This window comes from Falco biarmicus, chromosome 1 (assembly GCF_023638135.1).
Source record: "Falco biarmicus isolate bFalBia1 chromosome 1, bFalBia1.pri, whole genome shotgun sequence".
Classification (NCBI taxonomy): domain Eukaryota; kingdom Metazoa; phylum Chordata; class Aves; order Falconiformes; family Falconidae; genus Falco; species Falco biarmicus.
This window is the reverse complement of record NC_079288.1, coordinates 43,763,676-43,791,404: the sequence shown is the minus strand read 5'-3', so window position 1 is coordinate 43,791,404 and position 27,729 is coordinate 43,763,676. Positions and strand designations below refer to the sequence as shown.

Sequence of the window (27,729 nt, the reverse complement as noted above, 5' to 3'; positions counted from 1 at the left end):
ATACCAGAGAGGGATTAAAATTGTTCCTGCTCCCTTTATAGCCAACATCAACAGCACGGGGACTGAATTCAGGAGTTATTATTACAACTTTTTTTTTTTTTTTTTTGATAGTGCATTTTTCTGAGTTTGTCCTGTCTCCTGATTACTAGAACAGATCAGAAAAAGTATTTCCTTTTTCACTGTTGCTTCATCCTAAAGTGAAAAGTTCAGAAAAAATCTATTATCAGGAATAGTGAAACTGAGTGGAAATGACAGGACATGATTTCATCATTTTCTATTAAAAAGAAATGTTTAGACACCACAGAAAATAAAAACATTTATTTGCTGACTTAAATGTTTGTTTCAAGACAGATAAAAATTATTTGGGATGGAATAAGGCAGTTCAGCTGGTGAAAGAAAGCACATTATATTGTGGAAAACCATGGCATTAACTCAATCTTCACCAAACCCTCAAGGCAGAGATTTTCTCGTTATAAAATTCAGACCTACACAACCATATTCTATGTTAGCGCTCAATCTAGACAAAATCCCATTTGCTGATGGGAAAATATTTTCTTTGAAATTCAACAAACTATGCTGACTACATCTGCTTTTTCCTTCTATTTGGATCCTCTGAACCCTGAGAGAGCAAAACCCATGTGACAACCTCACCGGAATGTGATTCTGCACATTCTGGTTAGCTAGTTTAATAGAAACAGGAGCTTGCTCTTCCTTGTTCTTCCTCCTCTCCCACTTTGCTTTGCCCGCACTGCAAGATGCTTTCTCCTCCTTCTGTCCTCCTTTCTCCCTCCACTAATTCACTGGAGCAAGCACCAGGAAAGCGTGAATACTTGGCTCAAATCACTCTTAGCTTGTCTTAAGCTTGAGAGACCACAGGGAAACCGGGACTCTTCATACTCTCTTGTTTTAAACTTTTGTGTATCTTTGCAGTACCTCCATTTTGGGGGCCCATGCCTTTGACCTGCAGCTGTGTTTTCTTTTCCAGTTGAATGCTGGAACTGAAAACTAGGTAATCACATGTACCCAAGGATGATTTGTAAAAAGATTATCAAATGGACTGCCACTAGCAATACGGTTGTAGGATCTGCAGCACTGTGAAACTGCCAACGCTAAACTAAGGAGCAGATAAAATCCTGGACTCCCAATTATCTTCTCCCTTTGAGTTTTACTCTGTCACTCCACTGACTTTAGAAGAATTCAACTTTTCCCTGAAGTGCACCAGTGTAAGGAGGAAAAGAAACAGCTGTTAAAAGTTTAATGTTTTAAAACACTGCCTGCTTCAGGCTATTTTAAATGCTCTGACACTTCATTTTTTTATAAGTCTGTCACTTGATTAAAAATAAGTTATTTTGCCACTGATAAAACCACACTAAGTGTTATTAGTCTGCAGTAATGTTTTACAAATTGCCAAGTTGCATTGTCATCCCCTCTTAGTACAACCCAAAGTGAACAGAACAAAGCAGCTACCCACCCGTCGCAATAACTTCCTATCACGTAGTAGTGGCTGGAGCAGTCTGGCTTTGCAACTCTACAGCTGCTTGATAAACAGCAAGCAGGGATAAAGCATTACTGCTTCACTGCTCACGCAGAGCCAGAAAGATGAGACTCTGCAGAGGACAAGCACAAATGCCTGGCAATCATCCCACAGCCAGAACCAGTTGCAGAGCTCTGGGAAATGGGAATTCAGAGCGAGAGGCCACGCTGTAACATCCTGCACTGCCTCTGCCTGTGGGACACTGCTCCACAGCTCTGTGGTCAGTCCTAGGATGTGCAAAGGAGACCAGAAGTAACAACTCCCCTTTCACACCATCTGCCTCAGAAGTTTGCTTGTAATACAGACCCATGTTTGTATGCCTGCTTCTCATTTGCATTCATACCTAAGCTCTAAGAAAAGTATACAATGCTCTAGAAGGAAATAAGCTAAACGTATTCTGTTAGAAAAGTATGCAATTTTGGATAACACACAGATTCTGAACACACAATACACAGTATAATATTAAAAAAGGGGCAGAGGAACACTGTATCCTGTTCCTTGCATTGGCACCATTCACCATGCGACTTCTGGCAAGCGGCTTCTGGACAGAGCTGAGGATATATTGGAGCTAACTGATCAAACAAAATGAACTTACAGGTGCTTTCATCTCAGGGCAACCAAAATGCAGATTTTCAATTAACTCATCAGTCTGAAAACCCAGAGCATTGGAAGAGACTTTTAGGCTTTGTCGAGCCTTGAAAAAATGGACGTTTCGAAATGGAACTGTCTTTTCAAAACTAAAGATTAAAAGATGTTGATTTCTCCTTTCCCCTCATACTTGATTTAAATCATCTTGAGAATTTAATCCAGCTGATCAGTTCATCAAAAAAAGTCTGCTCACCAATCTTCCTCTTTTTCATGAGGTCATTAGGAGTTTTAGCATCCACCTCAGTGGTCAGAACTTCTTCATAGCACTTCGGAAACCCTCACCTTACCTTTTCTGTGTCTCAGATCCCTCATTTGTGAAACAGAGCCTATAACATGCTTCCATTTTTTAGCATAGTTACTCTGTCTTGGTGGACTGAATCATTTCAATAATGATCATTCAATAAAAATATTGTTTCAATGGACTAAATTATGTCCTCACTTATTCAACCGAGTTCATGTAGACACAGTCTGGCAGAAAACAAGTTGGTGCGGATTTTGGTCCAGCTCTTTAAAGTCCTTTGAAGTCTAAGATGAAAGAAGTGAGTAATAAATGTGGCTCCTGAAACTAAAAGAAGAATGAAGTATCCTAATTCTGCAAGGAGAATGAGCTTAAGCTCATCATTAATCAACACCAAAAAAACAGGAGTAAAAGCTAAGCCACGAAGACATAATCAATATGTTAGATGCTACCTGACTGATGCACTGAAAAACAGCAACAGTAAAGACACAAAGAAATGTAACCTTAATCTTTATATTTCAATGAGCATTTTAAGCACACTTTTTCTTCCACTTTATATTCACCACCCTAATGCCCAGAGAACAGAATCTCTAATTACTGTTGCACGCTGAAAGCTGGCCAGTGATTTTATATCTTTATCTTCATTAGATAAGATGTCTGTGAATAAGACTTGGTCTGAAACAGAGCAGGTAAACTGTAAACTTGAGGACATGTTTTCAATTAAGATCTCACTTTAAACTGGCAACTCATTTTAATGCTGCTGAAACCTGCCTTCCTACTGCGGAGGAGTGAACTCTAGAGGGATGTTTACAGAAGCCCTGACTGACTGACTAGCAATTTCCTATTTTGACATAGGGCCTACCATTAGCCTCACCGTGCAGCAGTGCATATATATATATATATATATATATATATATATAAAAAATGCACAAGACTTTATTGATATATTCATATACTTACAATTAATGACAGAGATACACTTAAGCAGTACTACCACTTTAACCTCTTTACCAGGGTTATAGCTGAGCATATTGTATACTAAACCACTGCAGATTTGTATCAGACAAAACTATTAAACAAATATCCAATAAACATGCCAAATTATTCATATAAACTAAAACTTCAGAAGACAAAACTGATTTTTTAAAATATCTTCCAAATTATATATTTGCTTTCAAATCTTTTTCCAGTTCTTTGGAAAAACTAAGAAGTTAGTTAATGAGTTAGCGAGTGAAGACTTAGTCCATTAAATTCCACAACACAAGGACCCCAAATAATTCCTTTCTGTTTTTAAATCTAGACCCAGTCCAAGATTTTGTTATATTTGGCAGATTTACCAGATTCAAAAGGGCTTCATAGAAGAAAAAAATTAAATAAATAAATAAATAAATAAATAGATAGAAATTCCCCATTAAGACAGACAGAAAGACACTATGAATCAGAAAATACCAACATGGTGCCTATTCAGATAAACAGAAATCCAAAGTAGATTCTAAAAGGGAAACAAGAAAATGCTGGACTTTGAAACTGCTTGCGTTCATCTTGTGTATAAGAAATTATCACGAAGAAATTACTTATAACAAGTCCACAGAGTGTAAAAATTGCAGATTTTTGGCAAAAAAAAATAACTTGTTTAGAGATAGCTCAAGAAAGATAATTTAAGCCTATACTCAGCTCTACTCTTCAAATTCCCTATGCCAAGTTATCACTCCCTCTGTGACATAAAGGTACTAAACCTGCAGGTATGTCTCAAACTCTGAGCAGTTTCCCATGACAGTACCAACCAAGTACTTACACTCATCTTTGCCTATAAAGGCAAAAACCCTCCACTAGGAAGAATCTGTTTCAGCTAATGGGGCCAAGGGAGGCTTGCTTTGGAGTGAAATACCACTTTCAGCTGCTTGAATCAAAATTACAATGAACTAATATAACAGGGAGAAAACTTAGCAATCCAGTCAACTTTACGCTAAGGCAAATTTCACAAAGGCCGAGTCCTCAACATGATGTAGTTCACAGAAGTTAATGGGATAACATGATTTCCAGCAGCTGGAGGGGTGGCCTGTAGCATTTGTAATTGTGTTGTGACATGCTGGTTATGTTAAAAAAATTCGATTTTAACTTCTATTTGTAGCCATGTCTCTGACTTCCGCTTCTCAACTGACAGTCACAGCTGAGTTTGTGGAAAGATAAAAGCTGCTGTAGACAAGCCAACGTTTCTGTCACTATGCTGGAGTACTTTCTACCATTATCTCCCACAATCACCACTGCTGACTGTGTCCTTCCACTATCATTAACAGGTGTTGACAGTAAACCAAAGAATATCCAGCACATCTTACAAGCTTTTACTAGTAACACTGGTACAAGCTGAAAGCCTTCAAGAAGCAGCCATTTTCCTGATGGTCCTGCCTGACCCTAACATTTCAGTAATAAAAAGGCACTTAAAGGCGTGTCTGCAAGTTCTGTCCTCACCACTGGCTAGAAAAATACACACTGTGAGTCAAAACTAAGAGTAGCAGCATATTATTGCCTTCCATTTATCTTTCAAGGCAGTTTAGGCTCTAGAGCTGTTGTACAGAGTAAATCCACTGGCCTTATCCAGTAGTTCCCAGTCCATGACTGCAGGCCAGTATGTTTCCTGTGAGACACTCTAGCAGCAAATGTGACCAAAGAAAATTCCAAATTCAAAGCTAATGTTTGCAATACACTACTGGGTCAGTACAAAGAAAAGACCCAAACTTTCAAGTCATACAGCTCCTGTTCCAATGTGGCAAACCAGAGTAACTACCTCTTTCTCAAAACCATCAGCTGAACCTACACAGCCCATATAGCTGAAAAGTAAAAGGCAAAGGTACAGTGAACTCAGAAAATACTTCAAAAGTGGGACATGATAGACAATTCCAAGGATTTCACACGCAGGATGGAAAATACGTGATTTTGTGTTTGTTTTATTACTCCACCAAACCAATCTATATGTAACAGCAATAATCAACCTTTGTCTTCCAGCAGTAGAACAGTTTAAAAAAGAAATAACTTGTCACACTAGAGAACATGTTTTGCAGGGCCTCTGCCTTTGTGTAATGGAGCAGTATGATCCTACCTTAATGACATCTTCATCTGACGATCTGCATTCCACAGACTCCAGAAGATCAGTCACAGTCCCATCATCTTCCACGGAGATCACTTTGACAGGGACAGCCACTGTTTTCCCAGTTAGGATAGCTGTATTCAGGATCTCTGCTTCCTAAGAGACCAAAAAAAGCCCCCTTTAGTTATTATATATTGCTATTAATTCATTAGCACCACCTAGATTCAGCTGTACTTCAATTTCTAATGGCTATTCCAAGAACTGTTCCAAGTGCACGTAGCAGAAAAGACCAATTTCCTGGAACCAAACTCCCAGTTCGGATTCAGGGCTGTTAGGATATTTGTCATGCCTTAATTACTGTTTCATGAATGCTCATGAAATGTCAGAGCAACTGAACACCCAAGAATGTCCCTGCACCACATACACAAGATGCACCTTGCAATAGTGAAATCTCCATCCCGAGGAGCTCACTAATGAATGATCTTGCCGATTACATAAAAATAATGCCTTAAGTCTTGCTATTTTACCCACAAAACTGTTTCCTGAAAGGTTTTTTTACAAATACTGAAATTCTATGATGCTATTGGACAAATACTGACAACATTTAGACCACAGAAATACCGTATAATTGTTAGGGCACAAGTTGGGATCGAGGGCAGTCAGAAATCCGCTTTGCCCCGGATCTCTTGGGTGATCATTTACAAGTCCCTGCAGTGGGTGGTGTCTTCTGCAATATACACACTTTCTAACTCCCAGCCTGTGGACAGCCTGCACGGCAATAATAGCTGCTACAATAGCCCCATGATAGCACCTTAAACCATCTGACATGCAGGGTGTGCTCTTGCACAGTCTCTGACTGGACCTTTGGTTGGGTGCTCAGGCTGGCCATGTGTATGGAAGCAACTCTAGTCTTAAGAGGCAGGCTTTAGGCTGCATCACCATTCTGGTCCTGAGTAGGTGACTGCATTCACCACAGGACTGTGAGGAATTGGACTGTCGCCATGTCTTCTAGGACTTATCCTGGCTCTTGCTGGGTAATGGTGGGCAAGCACTTGCTCACAGCTGCTCCTTTGCCTTTTAATAAGGTTCATGCAAAACCACCCTCTCCCAGAAGGAAGGGTGCTGAGAAGGGCCTGGACTCTTTGAACTGAATGAGCTCTGCAGTGACCTGTGTCTCTAGTACATCACTGTTGTGGTGATTATCGCAAAATGCATTCCTTCTGCTTGATTTACCACTTCTGATTTAGAAGAGCATGAGATTAAACAGTGCTCTTAGTTACCTGGGTGTCACATCAGTCTCACACAGCAGATATCACTGGCATGAGATACACAGAGAGCAAAAACTGAGGCCTGAATGATTCTACTCCTAATTGCAAGATACTGCTCATTCCTGCAAGGGTCTCTGAGCTTTTCAGAACTGTGCCTGTGAATCGCAAACTATCCTGTAGAATAAGAGGCTCTTGATTTCAGCTGGCTCTTGTGAAACAAAGGCTTCCAAAGCCCCCCAAGTGCTAACTTCTCATTATCTAAATCACTCATGCTATGAGCCTCTGAGACTGACCTGATTTTTACTTGTGGAAGACAACAAAGTCAGAGATTGAAACCAAGTTACCAGAAGATGATGACTCCCCCCTACTACCTCTTGGGCTATTGAGGAGAAGCTGAGATTTCTCTCATCTAAAGGATGCAGATAAAAAAGACCGTTTCCTATTACTTAAAGAAACAGAGACACTTTACTCAGACTCAAAGCAATATTTAAGAAAGAAAAAAAACCCTCCTGGTCTTTTGCTAGCTGCTTTGCTAATGTTGCTGCATCCTCACCACGATCTTTAGGGGAGGGTGAAATGAGATTTCACAAAAAGAGAACCAAAGAAGAAAATCCCTCAGCACAAAACCCCTTCAGATATTTTGAAATTATAATTCATACAAAGGTGAGAATATCTGCCTGTACTGTAAGGCTGTTCTGTCTTGAGTGCACATTTGTTCTCAGTAGAGAAGATATTATTCAGGCAACTGAGAACTCTGAAAGATTTGCAATTAAGTTTCCAGGTTCTTTTATTGTTTTCACATCTGGCCTTCCCAGCAAAGTTACTGCATGCTGGTTATTTAGATACATTTGCAGCTCTCCTGTAGGCTTCACATAGCTGCAAAATGGGGGTAGCTTGACAGAGTAAGTGCTATTAAGCATCCACTATAATTTCAGAATCCAGGCATTAGGTCCTGATTTTGCAAACACTTGGGCATGAATCTCATTTTATTGGGACTATGTCAGGCCATACCACACACCTAGCTACTTGCACCTTGTACCAAGCTGAAAAGACCTGCTGCCCCAAACAGGAACCGCCTCCTTCCTTCAGTTGATACATTCCGGTATGACCCTTGCAATTACTTTACAAAGCAAAGCAAAGTTTAATAACCAAGCCTTTGAAACAGTGGTGATTAATGAGGTCTGCTTACCAACGGCAAATGTAATTTCCCCTGGTAAGAGCTAGTAACTGAGAATGATTCTCACAAGCTTCATGAATTTCTTTTGAGATTCTGAATTTTCCCAGTGCTACCTATAGCTATTCTGAATACAGGCTGCACCCTAACATACCTGTTACCTGCCCCTTTATGGAAACGCATGCAAACCCAGGCTACCCAGTACACCAGTCGTTTCACTCACTAATCTGTTTTCCAGCTCAGATACCTTTTTAAAAGTGTGTGCATAGCACATCTAATCCACAGGGAATTTCTGCATGTCCAGAGTCTCAGCTGGCTTCAGAGCTCAGTAATATGGTCTCAGGTCCTGCCCCAGAGCTTTCTGTCTAGCTTTCTGGCTACAGTCTGACATACCTGAACTTAACCCAATTGTGCGACTAATCGCAGTAACTTTAATGAGGATACTTAAATACAAGGAGACGAATGTATCGATACCTGATGCTAAGCTAAGGAAGCAAATTCCTGTGTTGTCCCTATCCAAAATCAAAGAACCTGGATTCAAAGTTCTATAGTTTTTGTCTTTTTCCATGTTCTAGACCTATGTTCAGGCACAAAGTGTTTCCAGAGCTGTGCACTGTCCGTACCAGCACAATGCACAGCATGTAACAGTATTGCTGATTCTCAGACAGTCATAAAAACCTCCAAAACAATTTTTGCCCTCTCTATATCCAAAAGCAATGAGGGAGGTTGGGGGCAACAAGTAATAGCTGGAGTTCATACAAATGTCTGTGCCGATCTTCCGACTTTCTGTCAGCAAATACTTGTTCAGGCCCAGGAAAACAAATCCACCCAATACCTCTCTAAAGCAAAATAAAGGCAAAGCAAGCTGGCAATGGCCCGAAGTTATGCTAATCTATACTAGAATAACTGAACTGTACATTCTGTTTGCAGAGTTTTCCATACCTGTACATGTATGGACTTGGAGGTCTGACTTCTTTAGGCAGCTGGTTTGCACCTCACCCTTGAACATAGGGGCATATTAGCTATTTACACCAATTTACACAGCAGGGGCAGGGTAAAATGCTTCTTCAGTAATTTGTTTAATGGCTAGAAAGGGTTTAGTGTTCCCCTGGTGAAAGCATATAGAAATTACTTCAGTTTGAGGAAACACAGTATTTATTAAGCTATACAGAGATTTATCATTCCTAGTCTCAGCATGAAAAAGCTATAAATCTAAATAGTTACTGATTTAAAAGTGTTGCTTTTTGCTGCTAATGTGATTAAGGAATCTTCTGAAGAAATACTATCTCCTTTATCTGTAACTAACATAGATTATAGGAGATATGAAGTCAGAGCATTGGAAGATGGTAATAGTTATGGCTTTTGCAAAGCTATAGCCAAATATTTTAATGGCTAAAAGTTGATTCCCTGAGAAGCTATTAAAAAACATGTTGAATGTTTGTAACTATTACGTAGCATATCTCTATAATTTCACACACACCCCAAATAATAAAATGAAATAATAATCAGAGAAAAACATTTTTCTCTAATAGAAATAGAAGATGAGGTAATCTTTATTCTGAAATTGCTATCATGTTAAAAAAAATAGCAATACCTTTAAAGAAGATTCTGGAATAAGCATTCTTTGCCTACTGAAGAGATTCATATTGAATAACTGAGCATATTTAGCCCTCCAGTAGAAATACATTCCACAGTAAGCAGCTATTTAAGTAGAAATGCAGAAGTGAATACCTATTAATTTTTTCAATTTTAATTGGTAGCTTCCCTGCAATTTAATTTCCCTTCAGACATCTTTTGCATCATAATTACTGGGGCGAAAGCAAGGAATTTAACATCATCTTTATAAATCTTAAGGAATTTCTTTTTCTTCCCCTAGTTCTTTCTGTATACACAATATTTCCTAATGTTTGCATTAATAATGACTTTTAGAAGAGATAAATAAATGAAAAAACTCATGCCTAGCTTTTTGTCCCCGCATCAGATTTATGTGACAAAGTTTAGCACCAACTGTCAGCATTCTTTTCCAAAAGCCCTTTAGCATGATTCAGCACATCATTTTAATGCTGAATCCCTGTTAGCCCTCACAAACTCCACAACGCTACAAGCAGCAGAGAGCAAGGTGCCGGCTTGTTTTCACAAGACTTGCAGACATGATTCCTCAAAAGAACCTGGACTGATCAGCAGCTCAGTGTGGCCGTGTGCTCCCCCCGCACCTTCTGCTTAAACAATAGCCACCAGTGGTGGTCTTGATGGCTGCAGCTGGCTGAAGCTGAACTCTGGGGAGACAGACAGCAACACAATAGCTAAGGGTCATAATTCTTGCTCAGCAGCTGAGGGCTAGTTGAGCATGCCCCAACTGAAACAGGGCTGGTACGCAAATCCGACTACAAGTAAATCACCTCACTCCATAAACAGTGGAGAGACCAGGGCCTGTTGAGCTCTCCTCCATGGCAGTGGGCTGCATACCAGGATCTCCCCTTAAATAGAGACGCCTCTCAAGGTCACTCCTCATGGCCGAGAGAATCCTTATCGCATCAGATACGCGGTAAGCAAATTGGGAATAAAAGCACTGAAACTCTGAAATCTTAGCTAAGTGACAGAAAGGACTGACTGCGCAAATATAATCCTTTAGATGTAAACTGTCAACTGTGTCTAGGATTAAGTCTGGATCCAGCTGCACCTGCACTCCCCTCTGAGTAGGAGTTCGGAACACAAGGGGGTTCTTTCTGAACCTCATGACTCAACGGGAGAGTCCCCCTGACCATTTTATCTGACCCTGTCCTCTGTGCATTAAACGCTCAAGTGTACCTTGCCATGGAATCTTGTTACATCGCCGTCACATTTACCACTGAACTCTGTTAACTCACTGTCTTGTATCAATAAAATACATCATTGCTTCTGTCTTGCGAGTGAAGTGCATCCCTCCATCCGCAACACTCATGCCCGTTCAGAAGTACTTGTCCTACTACAATACACATGGTGGAAAAAATACTAAGAAGTCCCCACAACGCTGTAATACATGCTCTATAAGCACAACAGATCTCCAGTTAATTTTTTTATTATAGTAGTGGAATATATTTTTGCAGGCTAAATAGCAAACTTGTAAAATCAATCATTTTCCTTTTTGTTTTCAATAGGCTTCAATTGGCTTTTGGGTTTACTATGTACAGACTGCAATAGGGAAGAGAATAAAATTATCATTGAAATCTCCTGAAGTCCAGGGCATGCCATCAAATAAGAATGGATAGCTGCCTGAAAATCCATGCCATTTGGCACTCATGTAATATCCTATATTTTCCTCCTTTTTTTTCCTTTCTATTAATCATCTTGTAGGGCATTAATCCAGCGTACCACCTTGAATCTTTTCACTATTTTAAAAAGGCCTACACTTTCCTTCTCTTCAGCTAGCAGCCATCTTATTTTCTCATTATCAGAGAATCCATGCTTCAGTCATGCATAACTAATTTCAAATCTTATTTAGCATCAAGTCTCAGAATTAAGAAGCTAAGTGACAGCTGTTTAATTAACTCCTTAAGCTGATTAGAAAGCATTACAGAAATCCCCCCAAGGAAGAGTTTAACTGTCAAGAGAGCCTAAGGCCACGTTAATGCTTCTGTTTAAATTTAGTAAGCTTCTAAACCAATAAAATCTAAATGCTTGACATCCTCATGGATGTGGTCAAATTCAGCTTTTTTCCTCATGTTACCACTGCAAGGACCGGAAACAAAACCAGCAACACAGAAGGGATTTCATAAGTCAGAAAGCAGCAGCTGAACAACAAAGCAAATAGATGCATGTCTCCCAAGGAGCTGCCGAGTTCACACCATCTAACACTTGATTATACTGGATTAGTACTCAATGCTGGAGTAAAGCTGAGCTTGCCCTTAAATGCAGAGTCTTCTCCCAGCTTCTGGTTGCAAGTACAAAGGTTTGTTCATTGGTTCTTAAATCCACCTTTAATGATAAGATTATGGAAGCTGAAGTACAAGTTTTAGAAGCAGCTGGTGGGGCTAGATACATGGTGGCTCAGAGAAACTGAAAATGCTCCAAAGCAGATTTCCTCGGTTGTAGTACGCTATTTTCAGAGCTCTGAGCTTGCAAACAGCTTGAAATAAATAAAATATATTTCTAATTTCTTTATTTGCCCTGTGGTTTCCAAGCCTTTAGGATACACTGAAAAAACCTGAAAAATTAGCTGCAATTATCATGGGTCCAAAGGATTAAAAGAACTGTGGCCAGAATTAACACAAAATAATGTGTGAGTCCTTTAATATAAAGCAAGCACAAGTTGAAATACTGCAAGTATGAGAAATGATGGTGAAACCTGAATGCAAAAATGTAAAAATACTGACATGAACTTCAAAGTTAGCTGTTTGGTTTAATGTGTGCACCTTTCATTCTGAAGAGTGAAATCTGAGGTCACTGGGAATGGGAGAGAGGAGAGGGATATAAAAGCAAATTAATCACATTTAATTTAAGCACTTGCTACTTAATCAGCTTCCTTTGTTCCTCAGTACAGGCAGAGAGCTCCACAATCAGATGTGCTGAGAGAGGGTTAAAAAGGAGCATCAACAGAAACCCAAATGCATGTTTCTCTGATTGTATCTACCTGCTGACTCCTAGTCTTCCACACAGCTGCTAGAGAGGGAAAAATGGATTATTTTTTTTTTAATATAAAAATGTGATTGCAAAACCATTGTTTAGAAAGAAATGGGTGGCAGAATCAATGTCTAAATAGATTTTTCATTCTTTCTTCTTCAATCTGTGATTGATTGAGAAGTTTAGACTGTCATGCAATGGAGGTGACTTACCTTCAGCCACACTCTCATGCCTCCACTGGGGCAGAATTAGTGCGTATGGAGTGAGCAGACTTGGCAAGGATAAGCAGTGAAACAAAACCTCATCTTCATATAAAGCACAGCAATCACAATTTTCCAGTTAAAAACAGAGATCAGCCAATGACTGGATTGTGCTTGAGGGAAAAAACAACATGGGATAATCACAGAGACTGACTGCCCCTCCTACCGTCACACACAAGGCATTCAGGAAAAATCTCTAATTATATTTAATCTGAGAGTTAACTTCTGCAAAGCCTTTGAGCTATTTTATATTCTTGGTAATGAACTTTCATCTCTGCATAGACAGAATCTATCACTTCTAAGTCTGAGGGGGAGAAAAGAAAAGCTAAATATTTAAGACAGTGCTGTGTGTATTCAATAGGGAGAGAAGAGCAATATGACAGGTAGGTGTTACAAAGGAAAACTGGGATTATTAATAAGATGACCAGCAGTGAGAGGCCTCTCATTACACAGCCTGTGATGTTCAGTAAAAAGCTCAAGAAGGAAAGAAATACATCTTTGAGGCAAAATCCAGGTGCTACTGTAGCTGCCTTGGTGAAGTGAGGCCGTCGTTCAGGCTGGTAAATTCCCTTGTTTCACATTTGTATGTTGTTACGACTAGGCAATCCTGGTTTGTGGACATCGCCAGGATGTAATTCCACGTCTTTAAGTAACAAAAATGCCAGGAAAAAAATCACCTAATCCAAAGAGAGAGAAAAATGCCTTTGCCTGTTGAAATGCTTTCCTTACCTTTGTCTGTCTCATGTATCTAGACTGGAATTGCTCAAAACTAGGATCTTCTGTTTTGGGGGGTTTTTTTTGTATTTGTGTAGTGTCCATTCCATGGCTCAAATCTGAGGTCAAGCTTCTGAACCAGCTAACAATAGGTAACAGTTTTCTTGAAGGTGAAACATGTCCAACACAACGACAAATGCACGAACAAAATCAGGATGATAGATAGGACGTTGCCTCTGTTTTCGGTGCCAGCTGCTCTTTACAGCCCTGCTGCTGTGATAAAGGCACACAAGGTTTTAATGTTCTTAACAGTGACTTCACAGAGCGGAACTGTGTCATTTTAAGCCTGTACCCTCTGCTAAGGATTTCTGGGAGCAGGCAGCACACAGGTAAACTACCTAGAGAAGGTAATGAACTATTTAGCAAGGGGACAGTTTGTAACGTTACCAGTAAGCTATCCAAGCCGGTATGGGATACCCTTTACACTCAGGTAGCTAAGCAGTCAAATCCTCCCATGGGAGCTTACTTTTTTCTAGCTGTAGAGTCAATGCAAATTTTAATTTGTCTCAGGTTTAAAGTCCCTTTACTGCTTTGATGTCTAACATTTAGGAATTGTGTTAGCATACCTTTGCCGAGCCCTCCTTTGCTGTTCTGGTGGTCCGCAGTGCTAAGTAGGCTAACATGATCCCACGAAACTGTCATGCACCTTCACTGCTTATCAAAGTCAGAGAGCTATGAAGTCTGTGAATTGTCAGTGTGCGGTTCTTCAGAGAAATTGCTAATTAATTCACAGGCTCCAGACTGTAACTCCATGAAGCTGCATGTGCATACTTGACTTTGGTATCTAGACAGGCTGCTTTAGCTGATAGTCAGCAAGGTTTATTCTTAAAATCAAAGAAATAAACTTTGGGCAGATTTCTTCTTTGCTTTTCCTAAGCAGGCTGCCAGCACTTTTAGACATCATTGCAGGAGGGAAAGGCATGTCTGATTGTCAAAGGAAGACCTTTCAGAAAAGCAGAGCTGGGAGATCTGGCCTAAGGTACATGAATACACTGTGTCTGATGCCACTGAATTGCTGAGACTGGGGAGACTGGTAGCAACATGTCATGCAAAATTAGCTAAACCCAATCAAAATTTCACACATGAGGTCAGTATCTCAGCTCCTGGATTGATGTACCAGCGTGAAGCCTCCTTTGATTCTCCGGCCTGCAGTTAGGAAGCGTAATGCAGAGGTTTGGTGCCTGCAGGGGTTTCGGAGCTCTGTAAGCGGTAGACTATGGGATGTGATGTAGGGGTTTCCAGCAAAAAAATTAAAGCTCTAGGATATCACTTCAAAGAAAAGATGCCAGTGAGACTCTAGCAATGCAATTTAGCAGAGTAAATATTTGGTGTGATGTGTAGCAGAGCCAGAATGAGTGGGTCAAACTGACTGAAACAGCTTCGCTTTCACGGAGGGAAGCATTAAAAATCCCAGAACAAATCACTGGCCTTGTTCAACATGGTTTGGGGTTGTTTGTTTTTTTCTTTTCTTTCTTCCACAGCTTGCTGCTGTCATTCCCAGGCTGCATTCTGAGCTACACATGAATCCTTCCTGTCTTCCACAACTGCTAACCCCCCTGTGCTTGGTGGTCTAAAGGGGATGCTAAGGGACATGGCTGGGGAACCCTTTCCCCATCTGCCATACAGCTCCTTGGGGCCTGGCCAACAAGGAGAGGATTAAAGCAACCCCTAGCATTCAGAAATATCCAGTAGAGAAATCTAACAGGTTTTTTTCTGTCTTTCCAGAGCCAGAGCATGACAAAATGCACATAGTTCCCTGCCTGCACACTCTGTTCCTCTGTCCCTCAGGCAGCCGATGCTGCCCTGGGATGTGTGATGGGGCATGGGCAGGGCTCTGTACCACCACGCGCTCCCTCCTGCCCCAGCCCTCACTGTCTGCTCTGGCCACAGCCATCTTTCTGTACTGTCACAGTCAGCAGGTGACAAGTTGGGAGAAAGCTGAGGCTGGGAAGGGTGAGAGATGGGAGCGGGAAGGAATCTGCAGCAATGAATGGAGGAAGGGGACGGGAAAGCAGGGAGACTGTCACAGCTCCTCCAGGGAAGGTGGGCTGCTGACTAAAGAAAGTACGGGAAAAGTGCTGTCCCCCCTTCACTTTGTTAATGGATACAGGACTTTGCAAATTTCTATATAATACATCACATGCAGCACATGTTGCAATGGATGCTGGGCACAGCTGATAACTGAAGCTGTTGTTTTAGCAGAGATCTCCCTGCTCACATACACTGCTCTTGCTGCTCTCATACTCCATTATGTGTTCTCTCCCTCCCACATAATCACATGGGATGAAGCCTGTTTCTGCACTGACCAGAACTATTTATACTATAGATTAGGAATGCATAAACAAGTCAATGATCACAGTAGCTACATCAGCTTCCTTGGAAAAAATATTTCTAAGCACTAAATCAGAGGTATAAATGATTTGTTTTTATGTTACTGGGGAACAAGCTTTCTGTAAAAGGCTTCCCCAGACTCAGGCTGTGGGGGACTTGGGCCCTGCTAGAGTCCTCTGAAACATGCAAAACAGATGGAACAAAAGGAAGTTCAATGTTTTCTTTTCTGAATAGGTTTAGATTTTCCCATTGTTGTACCAACAAACAAATGCACACCTAAAAACAACTTCAGTATCATCATGTAACGTGTGACAATACATCTGCCAAGTCTGTCTGGCAGTGCTTTATGCAGAATTTTGTTTGTACTTGGAAGCCCTGCTGTAAAACATTCAATTACTTTCACATACCGAACTATCACCATAAGTCTGGCTTGGAGACTTGTGTTTCCTTCGTCAGCCACATGTGGACACTGACCTATCTGAGGCCTGACTGATGTGGGCAGAAGCGCAGATGAAGCCTTCCTTATTATGGATATCCACAGTAGACTCTCCTCCTCTGCTGCTGCCTTGATGAGCACCAAATACACAGCACCTGCTTAGTCTTTTAGACCTGAGGATCCTCATAACACAGGCACACAATGCAAACGACTCATTTTCACCTCAAAATCCGTGATGTTTTTGCCCCATCTTACCTAGCTGCTCTATTATCTCCTACAATTTCCCCAGCTTTTAATGTCTACCAGTCACTTCCTTCACCAGAGACATCCACAGGGTCAGTTTCTTCACAACCCTCTTTAAAATTCAGTCCTGCCATAGTGACGATGGGATATTGCAGGTCTCAAAGAGACATATTTGTTCCTTTCCTCCCATCTCTCACAACTTTGGTTTAACTCTCTGAGATCAAGCAAGCCCTGTCAGCAAAACATGTAAATCAAGGTATACATATGGTGTTTATAAATACAGAGAGAGATTCAATTCCCTCCATGTCTACAAAGTGCTTCTCTGAGAGGAACGCCACTTAGCATTGTCTACAATAACAACAATCCTAATACATTTATCAACTCTGACTTCATTTTCACATCATTTTTAAAAGTTCTGCTCTCACCCTTGCCATTTTCCAGAGGTGAAAGCGGGGAAGCGGCAAGCTTAGGAGAGTTGCTCAAGCATCCACACAGAGCCACTGGCAAAGCCTGGAGCAATCCCTGGAGCGCTACCATGCCATTTCCCCTGCTGCACATGGAAAATCCTGATACCAACATAGATGATGCACCAAGCATGGTGGGAAGACAAGGAGAAAATGATGCAGTGGACAATGAGAAAAGAGCAGATTTGCAAGGATGAAATCTGCCCCAATGTGGCAATTAATGTAGGCTCCCATGGCAGAGCCAGAGTTCAAGGGTCAAACTGTTTTTTTGTATTTCTAAAGAGAGAAAAGAGATTTGTAAGGAACAAAAGAACTCACGTTCTCCTGGTCGCTGTGCAGAGGAGAAGTGACTGAGCTGCCCATTCAAAAGTTTCCTTAAAGACTGGCCTTTGGTAGTTTTCGTAGCGCATTCATATTTAGGAATGTTAAGCAATAAGCAGACTGAGCTAAACTGGGACCATCCCAGGGGTCCTGGAAACCTGCCTCAAACCCAAGAATTCATTCATGAGCAGCGGGGAAGCCTGCAGCCAATGGGCTCTGCTGGGGGAGCAATTAGATCTTCATTTGAGCTTTGAACAGAAACACAAAAATAAACAAAAGGGACATTCAGAAAAAACACGATGTTCCAGCTCCCATATGGCAAATGGGGCCAAAGCCTGCTCTGAGACACGTGACCATGACATGTGCGAGGACATCAAGATGCCCAGGACAGAATTTGGGTCACAGTATGTCCTTAGAAAAAATCCATGCAGTGACTGGATAAGGACACTGGTCCCTGCCTGTAGTGGCTGCAGAGGATGTACTACCCTCATGCCACTGGGGGTAAACTTACCCATTTGCTGCGTCACACCATTTGCTGAGAAGGGCATTAACACTGTATTTCTAGGAACAAAAGTAGGCAAGTGCCATTTATCCACATGTACCTTTGGTTAGAACACTGCCACACCTACAGCTGAGGAACCCAACACTTCATCTTTTCGCAAGAAAATGTCGATAATTTTTTTTTTTTCCATATAACAGAGCAACCAAAATTATATTTCCAAGCACCTCCCTGATTACAGGTTCCATGCCCATAGAAGTATTTTGGTGCCTGGATTTATGTGGCACTGCTGATTCAGAACCTTTTCTGTGTGACTAGCCTGTGACTACTGCCAGATCCTTTGCAGATATAAATGGGTGCAACTTTGCTGATCTTGAAGATATGCCAAGAAATTGATCCATACATTTATTTCCCCTGTCATACATAAAGGCTATAGTGCAGGGCAGTATAAGAATCTGAATGAAGATAAAATCTTTTTAGGTCTGATGAAGCAGGCAGAGAAAGAAAGTAGTGAGTCTGCAAGCTCTGCTTTCATCATTTAGCTTTTGCAGATTTGTGACAAACATTTTTCTGCAGGAATCTGAACTGATACAGACTTACTTAAGTAGTTAAAAATTAATACCAAGTGGGAAATAAAATCCCTAACAGTACAACAGAAAAGCAATAAATTTTAAAAGTAGTGAGAGAGAAGTATGATCAGAAATGTTTCACAATAGAAAAAAATTAATAACAGAGAAAAAGAGCGGCTGGACACTTGTAAAGCCAGTTGTAGCAGGCTGAAAACAGGGAATACACAGAGCCATTAGAAAAAAGACATGAAGAGTCTTGTAATAATATCCCGGGGAACATGCATGCTGCAGATTCAATGCCTTTAAGATTATATTGTACATTCTGCAACTATTGTTTAACGTCTAATCCTTCTGGAACGATTGGTAGAGAACTTGCATTACTGTCAGTCCAATGTCCTCAAGAAAATAAATCTGGACTTGACATCAAATTACGTGTTTTGTACCCAGGACATTTGGAGTATTTTCCTAATCTCATGTATACAGAGATCTGAAGCCAATAATTCTCCTGATGTTGGTTTAAGAGTAACAGCTTCCTTTCCTTCCTTCAGCTTCTTCTCATTTTAAATACGAGAAAATAATCATATGAAAAAAGCACTATATTAAGAACCAGTCACTCTATAACAATCATGCTGATAATAAATGTTGTTATTTGTAGTGTTAGATTACTAAAGGAGACTGTTTCCAAGGTCAAACATCTAGAAAGGCCTGGGACTCATACTGCATCTGATGACTTCAACAGCAAAATTCTCACCGATTTTAATGAGTGTAAACCTGACGACTAACAGATCATGTATCTTACTGAGATATGATAGTCCATAACGTTAACCAAATGCAAAAAAAAATAAAAATTCTCAAGGTCCTAGCCTTTTGTTCTAAATTTTGAAAATTAAGAAAGATATGCTTGAGGGATGAGTTTTTTCCAGATAACTTGTTCAGAGGTAAGTTTACAGTTAGGAAGGAAGGGAAAGGTACTGAGCCTTTTATCAATAGTTTATAAAGTGCTTGATCTGATAAATAACTGCCTCCAGATGCCAACACTGAGCCTGGTGTGAACATTTATCAGCTTGTTACCAGCTATACAGACTGCCTCTAGACATTCACTCCTGCGGGACCCAAGTCGATAAACGGCTGCAGTAGGTTATGTACTGGTTTGTGACAAACTTATTTTTTGGGTTAAAAAAGAAGAAAACCTTTAGATGACAGTAATAAAAGCTTGGTTCTTCTTCAAGGTGCCACCAGACACAGGGGACTGAAATAATCTTACTTTTGCTTTTATTTGCTTTGGCTTTCCCGTTTGCTCAAAATTTACTACAAGCTAGGGGCCCTGCAGCCAAAAGCTGCACAAAGCTCCTGATGTACCTTGATAAAGCGATAGTTTTGCTCAACAAAAGCCTGTTTTCAAGAATCACAGTTAGTGTGATGGCTTGCACTGACTTCAGTGAGATCTGGTTTGAGCAGAGTTGGTAACTTACGAGTGGTTAGATGGTAACCACAATCTCCCCATCATTCAATGCTGCTTTCATGCCTTTCTGCTTTCTACATTAGGAATTTCCCCCAATGTCCCCAGCACTTCAACTCCTTCTTCTTAAAAGCCAAATGAAACTTTTTGCTTTCCCTCTCTCTAGCCTCCTTCAACTATTTGTTGTTCACGTCTAGGACAGCTGAGAAGGGCCCCAAAAGGGCCATAAAGGTGACGCAAGAAAAGATGACTGAGAGAGGCTATAAGAGAGATCCATGCGATGGATGATCAGTAGTCTGGTGAAAGGGAGACAAGACTGGATATTCATAATCTCGCACCACAAAATGGGAAAATCATCACATGGCAGGCATCAAAACACAGAAGACGATGTTTTTCCATATAATGTAGCTGATTGAGGAAGTTCATTGCCATGGAAAAGAGGAAAGTTTTCATGGACTGATCTCCATGACTATTTAAAAAACAATTAAATAAATTAATGGAAGAAAGAACTAGACGCTGAGATACACACCCCTGAAAGCAGCTCACTTTGCTCTTAGATCATTCCACAGCATCTGCCATCAGCCACTGTTGGACACGGGGAAATGGATCAGAAAAACCTTTGGCCTTAGCCAGTGTGATTCTCTAGATAGAAACCATATTCTAGTTACTGTAACTGTACTTTAAAAGCAGAATTAAAACTTCTTCCCACAGGATTTTTCTTCTATTGTCTTACTTTCAGAGACTCATTTTATGGAGTTGAAGAATTGTACTGGTTAATGGAATGGATTTGGGCATTAGTGGAAAATACAAGCCCTCGATATCCAACATTAATTTATTCCTGATTAATTCTTTTATGGGCTTGGACTTGCAACCAATTTAATACTCTTGGATAATGACTTATATTATAACTGTGTCTTTGATTTTTAATTAACCGTACAAAGCTTCTAATTCAAATGTAATATTACCTTTGTCAACACTGTCAACTCTCTGTTTAGAGATTCTGTTCACATTAAACTCTCATGCTCAGACCTAAAAGTCTGCTTTTCCATAACAGCATGAACAGATTTCACATGAGGTTTATTTGTTCTACATAATCATCTACAAAAATGTTGTGTTCAGCATCCTGAACACTGCTGTCTGCCAAGTAACCCCATTGTCTTAGTGCTACTGCTCTCATACCACCTCACCTAACTCACATGACTCCCCGATACCAACTTGGCTGGTCATGTCAGTAGTCTCCTGATCTTTAGCTGCTTCACTGGAGCTACTGACATGGTTTAAGTTAGGACATGCACAGAGCTTCATCTGTTATTGGGGGCAAGAACTTCATCTCTGTTCCTGACTAATGAAAATCTGGAATAGCTCTCTCTGTAATACTTTATGATTGTGCTGAGATAATGACACTGATACAGTGATATGTATGATAACTTTATTTTTGTTCTCTCTGGCCAGAGAGAAGCTTCTCCTGCAAGAGGCTTTATGACAAAAAATACGAATAACCTACAGACTCCATTTGCTTGGGAGCAAATGAATTTTTGACAAGACTGTGTCCTGGCTGTAGCAGCATCACACATTTGTTGCAAGACTACGGGACAAGCCCAAGCACAACATTTTCAAATTGATGTGCCATTACTGACCTAAATCCATATTTATAGACCTAATTAAGTGACTTTATTCCATTAAAATTCTATATAAGTGAGCTGCCTGGGAATTGTGTGCTCAGCATTTTCAGTGATCAGGCTGGATATGAATTTAGGTGTCATACTTGAGCCATTCACACCAGAATTTGATCCTTGCTTTGAAAATGTCAGGTTTTCTACTTTAACTTCCTTGTCATTAGATACACATTTGCCTATGGAGATAAGATACTGACAGTACTTACAAACTCCCTTGAAATCATTGTTTGGATAAAGGGTGAGACATAATATGTAAATTGCAAAGTGCCAGCATCACTTTGAGAACTCTCACTTTGTGACAAATTCTATCTGCATATGCATTTTTCAAACCCCAGCCCTGTTATGTTTCAGCAATCTCTTGAAATCTGTGCATTTTCTGCCTGCTGCTAGTCAGCCTGACTGTAGCACCTCTGCCACCTATCACTGTAATTTCTAGAACAGCTCGCAGGGTCACCCAGCGCTCTCCTTTTATCTTGGGGGTCAAGCACACCCCACAGTGCTCCCAGGCCAGTAACAAGGATCTGAACTGAGTCCTGAATGATCATCTACCATGTGACAACTTGTTTCACTACTGCAGCATGACCAGAGAAGCTTCACAAGAGAGGCATGTGTCACTCTTTCCGACACAGACGGGTCTGATACCACCCAACACAGCTGCTCTGACAGGCTGCCATCTCTTTCAGCCAGAAGTTAAACAGTCCCTGCAGAATCCCAAAAGCTGTCTTTCAAGGGGTTTCTATTTTTAGCATGTACACATTCCTGTTTTGGCTCCAAAAGATACAAAATCTCCTTTTAATTAGTGTAAAGCTTAATGGAAAAGGTTGGTAAAGCTACCTATAATAAAATGGAATGCTTTTTTCATTACTTACCATTTCTACAAAGGTTTGCCTTAGAGTATTAAACACTGTCCTGTTTGACCTGCTAGTTAAATACCAACTCTACAGAGCAAAAGCAATTGGCACCTCATCTTTTGCATTCACTATATTCTGCTCTACTAGATTTGGAAGGTTTTTCATACTAATTTTTAGGCCTTTCAGAGGACTGGGATTATACCGAAGGGTTTTTTTGCCTGTAATACCTAATGCATTACATTAAATGGTATAGATTCTTATTTTAGGGAGGATGAATTCACAGTTTTGTAATCAATGCCATATGCTGGGATTTTCCAGTCTACTTTGCTGTTTATGATATCATCTCTCTTATAGATAAAGGTTCAGAACAAGTTTAAGGAACAGGGCAGCAATTATCAAGTGTGTAAGCAAAGGAAGGAGAGGTGACCTAGACACTGACTCCTACTTCAGCCACATATATCCTGAAAGGCCTGAGGAATGGTTATGAAGTCTAAGCTTCTCAATTCCCTGTGCTTAGCAGAAGGATCGTAATTCCCTGGCCTTGTAGGGTATTATGTAACTGTAATGAAATTCACTGTGATGAGGCACATCTGAAAAACATGTATTTGATGACCTAAGTACGTAGGTGCTAGTGAAAGTCAATTCTCACAAATGCTAAACAGTTTCTGAGAATACATGAAGATCTGGCAGAATTTCTAGAGACTTTTTGAAGCTTTCAACTACTTTTCCATTAGGATTACCAAAGGAGTTCAACTGAGAATCAAAAGCTTTGCAGAAAAACGTAACAAAAATGAGAACCAAGAATGATGTGCTGCTGCTCTGCCTCCACTGGCTGGCACCTCAATGAACTAAGATTGGGAACATCAGGTCTCAAGCTGTGCCCTGATTCTGCCCAGTCACTGAACTGCTTCTGCACCTGTCTGCATCCCAGCGAAAAAGTTAACAAAACCAAGAAAATGGAGCCTAAGAAAATAATTACGTTGTGCTTGAGGAAATATGGAAATAACCATGAGCTGCTGCTGTATGTAACAGACTTTTTGAAATTAAATTATTTGTATTCAAATATGTGCACAATCAATGATCATTTTTGATCAGCTCAGCCTGTTCTTTGGGGAAATTAAATTGATGCTCTGGGTGTAAACATTCTTTCAAAATGCTTACCATAAAGCAATGTTTTCCTTCTGCTCTCCTTGGCACCAGAGCAATTTTGAAAGCATTCCCATTGATAACACAAACAAAACAGACAGACCACTTCATCAGGAGGATCAGAAATTGCAATCAGAGAAGTAATACTTAAAATACAATTTAATCTACATTCACCTCACCACCTGGCCTTTTCCAGGCCATGTGTGGGTGATCTGCAGAGACTTTAAGAAGGAACAGATATATTTATGACTGCTAAAGACTACAGGTAGCTTTAGATAAAAGGTGGTTTGCTCAGCTACCGACCCAGACCAAAGTGAACGCAAAAATCAGTGCCAGAAGCTCATTTACAATGAACTGATATAAGCAATTTGTAGTTAAGTCAAAGGAACAAAGCATTTAACATCTACTAATACAGGCAACATCCTATGAGAACTTTGTATCAGAGCTGGGTTCAGTACAGTTGTCCTCTCAGAGCACTGTTCAAATAGGAGAGAATGCTGATCTTGGAAATGGATGCCTCTGAAAAATGGCCATGATGAATGCTGGAGCTGAGCTTTGCTTCCTTGCAGGTGGAATGAATCTCACAAAATACTTCCATGTACCGCAGTGTGCATAAATGACAGCTGTAGTTAGAGCAGCGTCATGCCAGAGGTTACACGGGGCATTTTGTTCACGACTCCAGCCCCAGCATGCTGACAAGAACATTCATCAGGTCCACAGCAGTTCAGAGGATGGGGAATTGAAACCTCATGGTTTGTGATTTAGACAAGCAGCCATGGATCTGACATCCCTGCTGGGGAAGGGAGAAACATGAGCCAAGGACGGATGTCAGTGAACAGGCAGAACTGACACCTGGGAGCACTTTCTCCTGCAGAAGCTAGCAGGACCAGAGTTCTGTGAAACAGGAACACAACACACCCTCCCTGAGGAACACCACCGCTGGCTGCCACAGCCCTCCCCATCTCCTGCTTCTCAGCACTGTTTGGTCCTGCTAAACCAAGGGAAGTTAGGTGCACTTTATTGAGTTAGTTTTCTGCTGACTTAGCTGAAATGCTGCAGCTTTGGGTCTTACAAGTGCTGAGCCACCAGACAGGATGGGACGGTATGGAGATTCCTGACCAAGATGGGCAGGGAGGCAGCAAGCAGTTACACCAGTTTAAGTTGCCTCAGAAGAACAGTTTGCAGAGAAATAGGAAGAGACACCTGAGTACTGATATGTCCTCTAACACGCTCACCACCAGCTCAGCACATCTCCTTCTCAAAACCAGGTTCACAATTTCCCAGCCCTTCCCTTTGTTAGACGAGGGGGTCTAAGGAGGTTGAAAAACGACCCTCACAGAGAAATGAGGCCAGGCCATGTCCTGTCCATCTTTGATCTTCAGAAAAGAAGAGAGTGGTATTTGAAATTCTGCCTTTCCCATGTATCACAGGAGGACTTAATTTCCTTCATAGCTGGTCTCTGATGTCTAGAATCATCAACACAATCTCCTCATTCATCTTCCTTCTTCTTCCTTCAATTCCTTCCATAATTGCTTGGGGATATTAAGTGCTGCCAACATCAGGATCATTATTAACCTTTGGCAAAATGTGCATTGGAAGACCACAAATCCTAATTCTTGTCTTGTTACCATAGTTACACCTGACTAAGAGGCAACACCTGAACTCTGCCTTCAAGTGCTAAGTAAATGATGACTGACGAAGAATTAAAGAATCTCAGAAAAGGAAACAACAGCATCTGAAGAAGAAAAGGGCAAGCACATTCATGGAAAAAACTTAAAAAGTTAAGGTCACACTATAAATTTCTATAAACAACTTGTTATGACCCTGCCTATACAGATCTGATGAGATTCTTGCCAGCTCTTGATCATAGTGTCATGATACTATGTATTTGCATATTGAGAAGTTCTCCCTTTGGTCACAATGAGCACAGCTATTACAGATGATACAGACGTTGCACTCCTGCTAGTCTTTTCATTTTTCCTGTTAAATGAACAGTTCTGAAATACACATCTCAAGTTAGGTAACTTTTTCACTATCACAGAATAAGCAGGAAACAAACACAGATTTATTTTAAATCTAACAGTATGATTAATATTGGTACTTACATCCCCAGATTTCCCCATCTGTCAAGGTATTAGAGCAATTCCTATAATGCCACAGATGTGTAACTGCTGGGATTGAACACACAGTTACTGCTAAAAGTTACTTGAAAACTTAAAGAGTGCAGTTCCGTACAAAGACTCACTATTTGACAGTATAAACTATTGTTACTTTCTGATAATTTTAAAGTCCTGGCATTTTGGCATTTTTTTAAAACATATTATTTTAATATATTTTAAAGAAACGTGTTCAGTGCATTTGCCTGAAAGCAGCGCTTTTTCAGTAAAGTTGAACAAGACACAGAAGGGAAAAAAAAGTTACTTCATGCTTTGCTGGACTTGTTTGACGGCTACTGTTGGAGAAAACCTACAGACTCTCAAATCAGCAGACTGTGCCTAAACATGATCTTGGCTCACTGTGTTTCTATCCAGATGCCGCTCCGAGTGCTAAAAAAGTGTCAGCTCTCTTACGTGCCTTCTCACCTTCATGTGTTCAGAGTCTGCTTTTAAAGTTAAGATTCCAAGTACAGGCACTCTGAACTGGGTAGGATTTTCAGAGCTCCTCATTTGGGGGGGGACAGCAGTAAAGAACAGTTTTCCCTAACGCACCTGAAAATTTATTAATTCCATTAGAAACACAGGCCCCATTATGAAAGTAATTTCTCCAGTGACAATGCACACTAAGGGTATTTTCTTCATGTGTACCATCTTTTCTACCTTTGCTAATGGAAGAGATCTAAGACTTCAGATTAATGAATTGAGGGCATTTTACAAATCCACAGGTCTTAAATCCTGTCTCCAGCACTCATACAAAGGTATTAATCCTCTTGATTTTCATTAACATGGCACTAAACCCCAAAGGATGTGTTTTAGGGACAAAACTCATGACGTCTGTGTTATTAAATTTTATAGCTGGTGGAGCAGTGTGCTGAGGGTGCTGAGGAAGATCTTTTTTCCTTCTCTGTTACACAGCTGAATTAAATTAGTATTAAAGCATGCCAGAAACCAGGGTTTACATTAATCTGAGCACAACCACTGTCTGTCAATCAGTCTCCACTCTCTTTTTCGGTGTGACATGTCATAGAATCATGGAATGGTTTGGGTTGTAAGGGAACCTAAAGGTCACCCAGTCTCACCCCCCTGCCCTGTTCAGGGACACCTTCCACAAGCCCAGGTGGCTCCAAGCCCCATCCAGCCTGGCCTTGAGCCGAGCCCTGCCAGGGACGGGGTGTCCACAGCTGCTCTGGGCAGCCTGCGCCGGCGCCTTGCCGCCCTAGGAGTAAAAAGTTTCTTCCTAATATCTAATTTAAATCTACCCTCTTACAGTTTAAAACCATTTCCCCTTGTCCTATCACTACAGGCCCTACTACATGTTACCTCTCTGTTGTCACAGAGTGTTTCAAGCTAGACTAGACCTAAATTTCTAAAACATAAAAGGAAACAAACTTTGAAATCATATACATTATTTAAAATTTATTCCTAGCACAGAAAGGATGACCAGCCTCTGAAAGAAAGGCTCACAAAGTCACTATTCAGATGGACAGTGCTGGCTTATGTGTTTGAAGGACAGGGGTTTTTTTCTTGTTTGTTTCATTCTAAATTAAAGCTAAACAAAACCAAAGACTGTGTCAGAAAAGTATGTATCCTTTCACCTAGTATTACCCCTCTTCTTGAAGTTCCCAGTTTCTTTGTCTCCTGTCTTTTCCCCACAGAAACCAACCAGTCTCCTGGGTTTCTGAGGTGCATCTCAGTCTCTTGCTTTAGGACTTTAACATTCAAAAAGATGAGCAGGAGGAACTTAATCAAGTCCCAGATAAATTAGTCTGGTAGTCGTGCTATCCTACTAATTTCAAAGGAGTTCTCCTTGTATACTGGAGGAGGTTAGATCTGCGTCCCACAAAGTTTGTATTCTGTACAGATTCAGATTCCATTACAGAGCAGGTCTTTTATGACATGTCTTACAGGGCAAACATGGATACAACAAATCTAAAAAGCCAACCCGTCAATGTAGACCCAGGCTGTCTTTTTTTTGTTGTTTTTGATAGCTTTCAAGGA

At 40.6% G+C, this 27,729-nt stretch overlaps 1 protein-coding gene across 3 annotated transcripts in view; it reads right to left on the bottom strand.

The window, feature by feature from the left end:
* Nucleotides 1–27,729, bottom strand: part of TMEM132D (transmembrane protein 132D) — a 260,656-nt gene that overhangs the window by 39,191 nt on the left and 193,736 nt on the right. For all 3 annotated transcript variants that reach the window (XR_008819574.1, XR_008819576.1, XM_056325404.1), the window contains exon 5: nt 5,518–5,661. Coding sequence is in view for 1 of the 3 variants with exons in the window: in XM_056325404.1 (XP_056181379.1) it covers nt 5,518–5,661 (144 nt within the window). In the remaining 2 variants the exon portion in view is untranslated. The remainder of the gene's footprint in view (nt 1–5,517; nt 5,662–27,729) is intronic.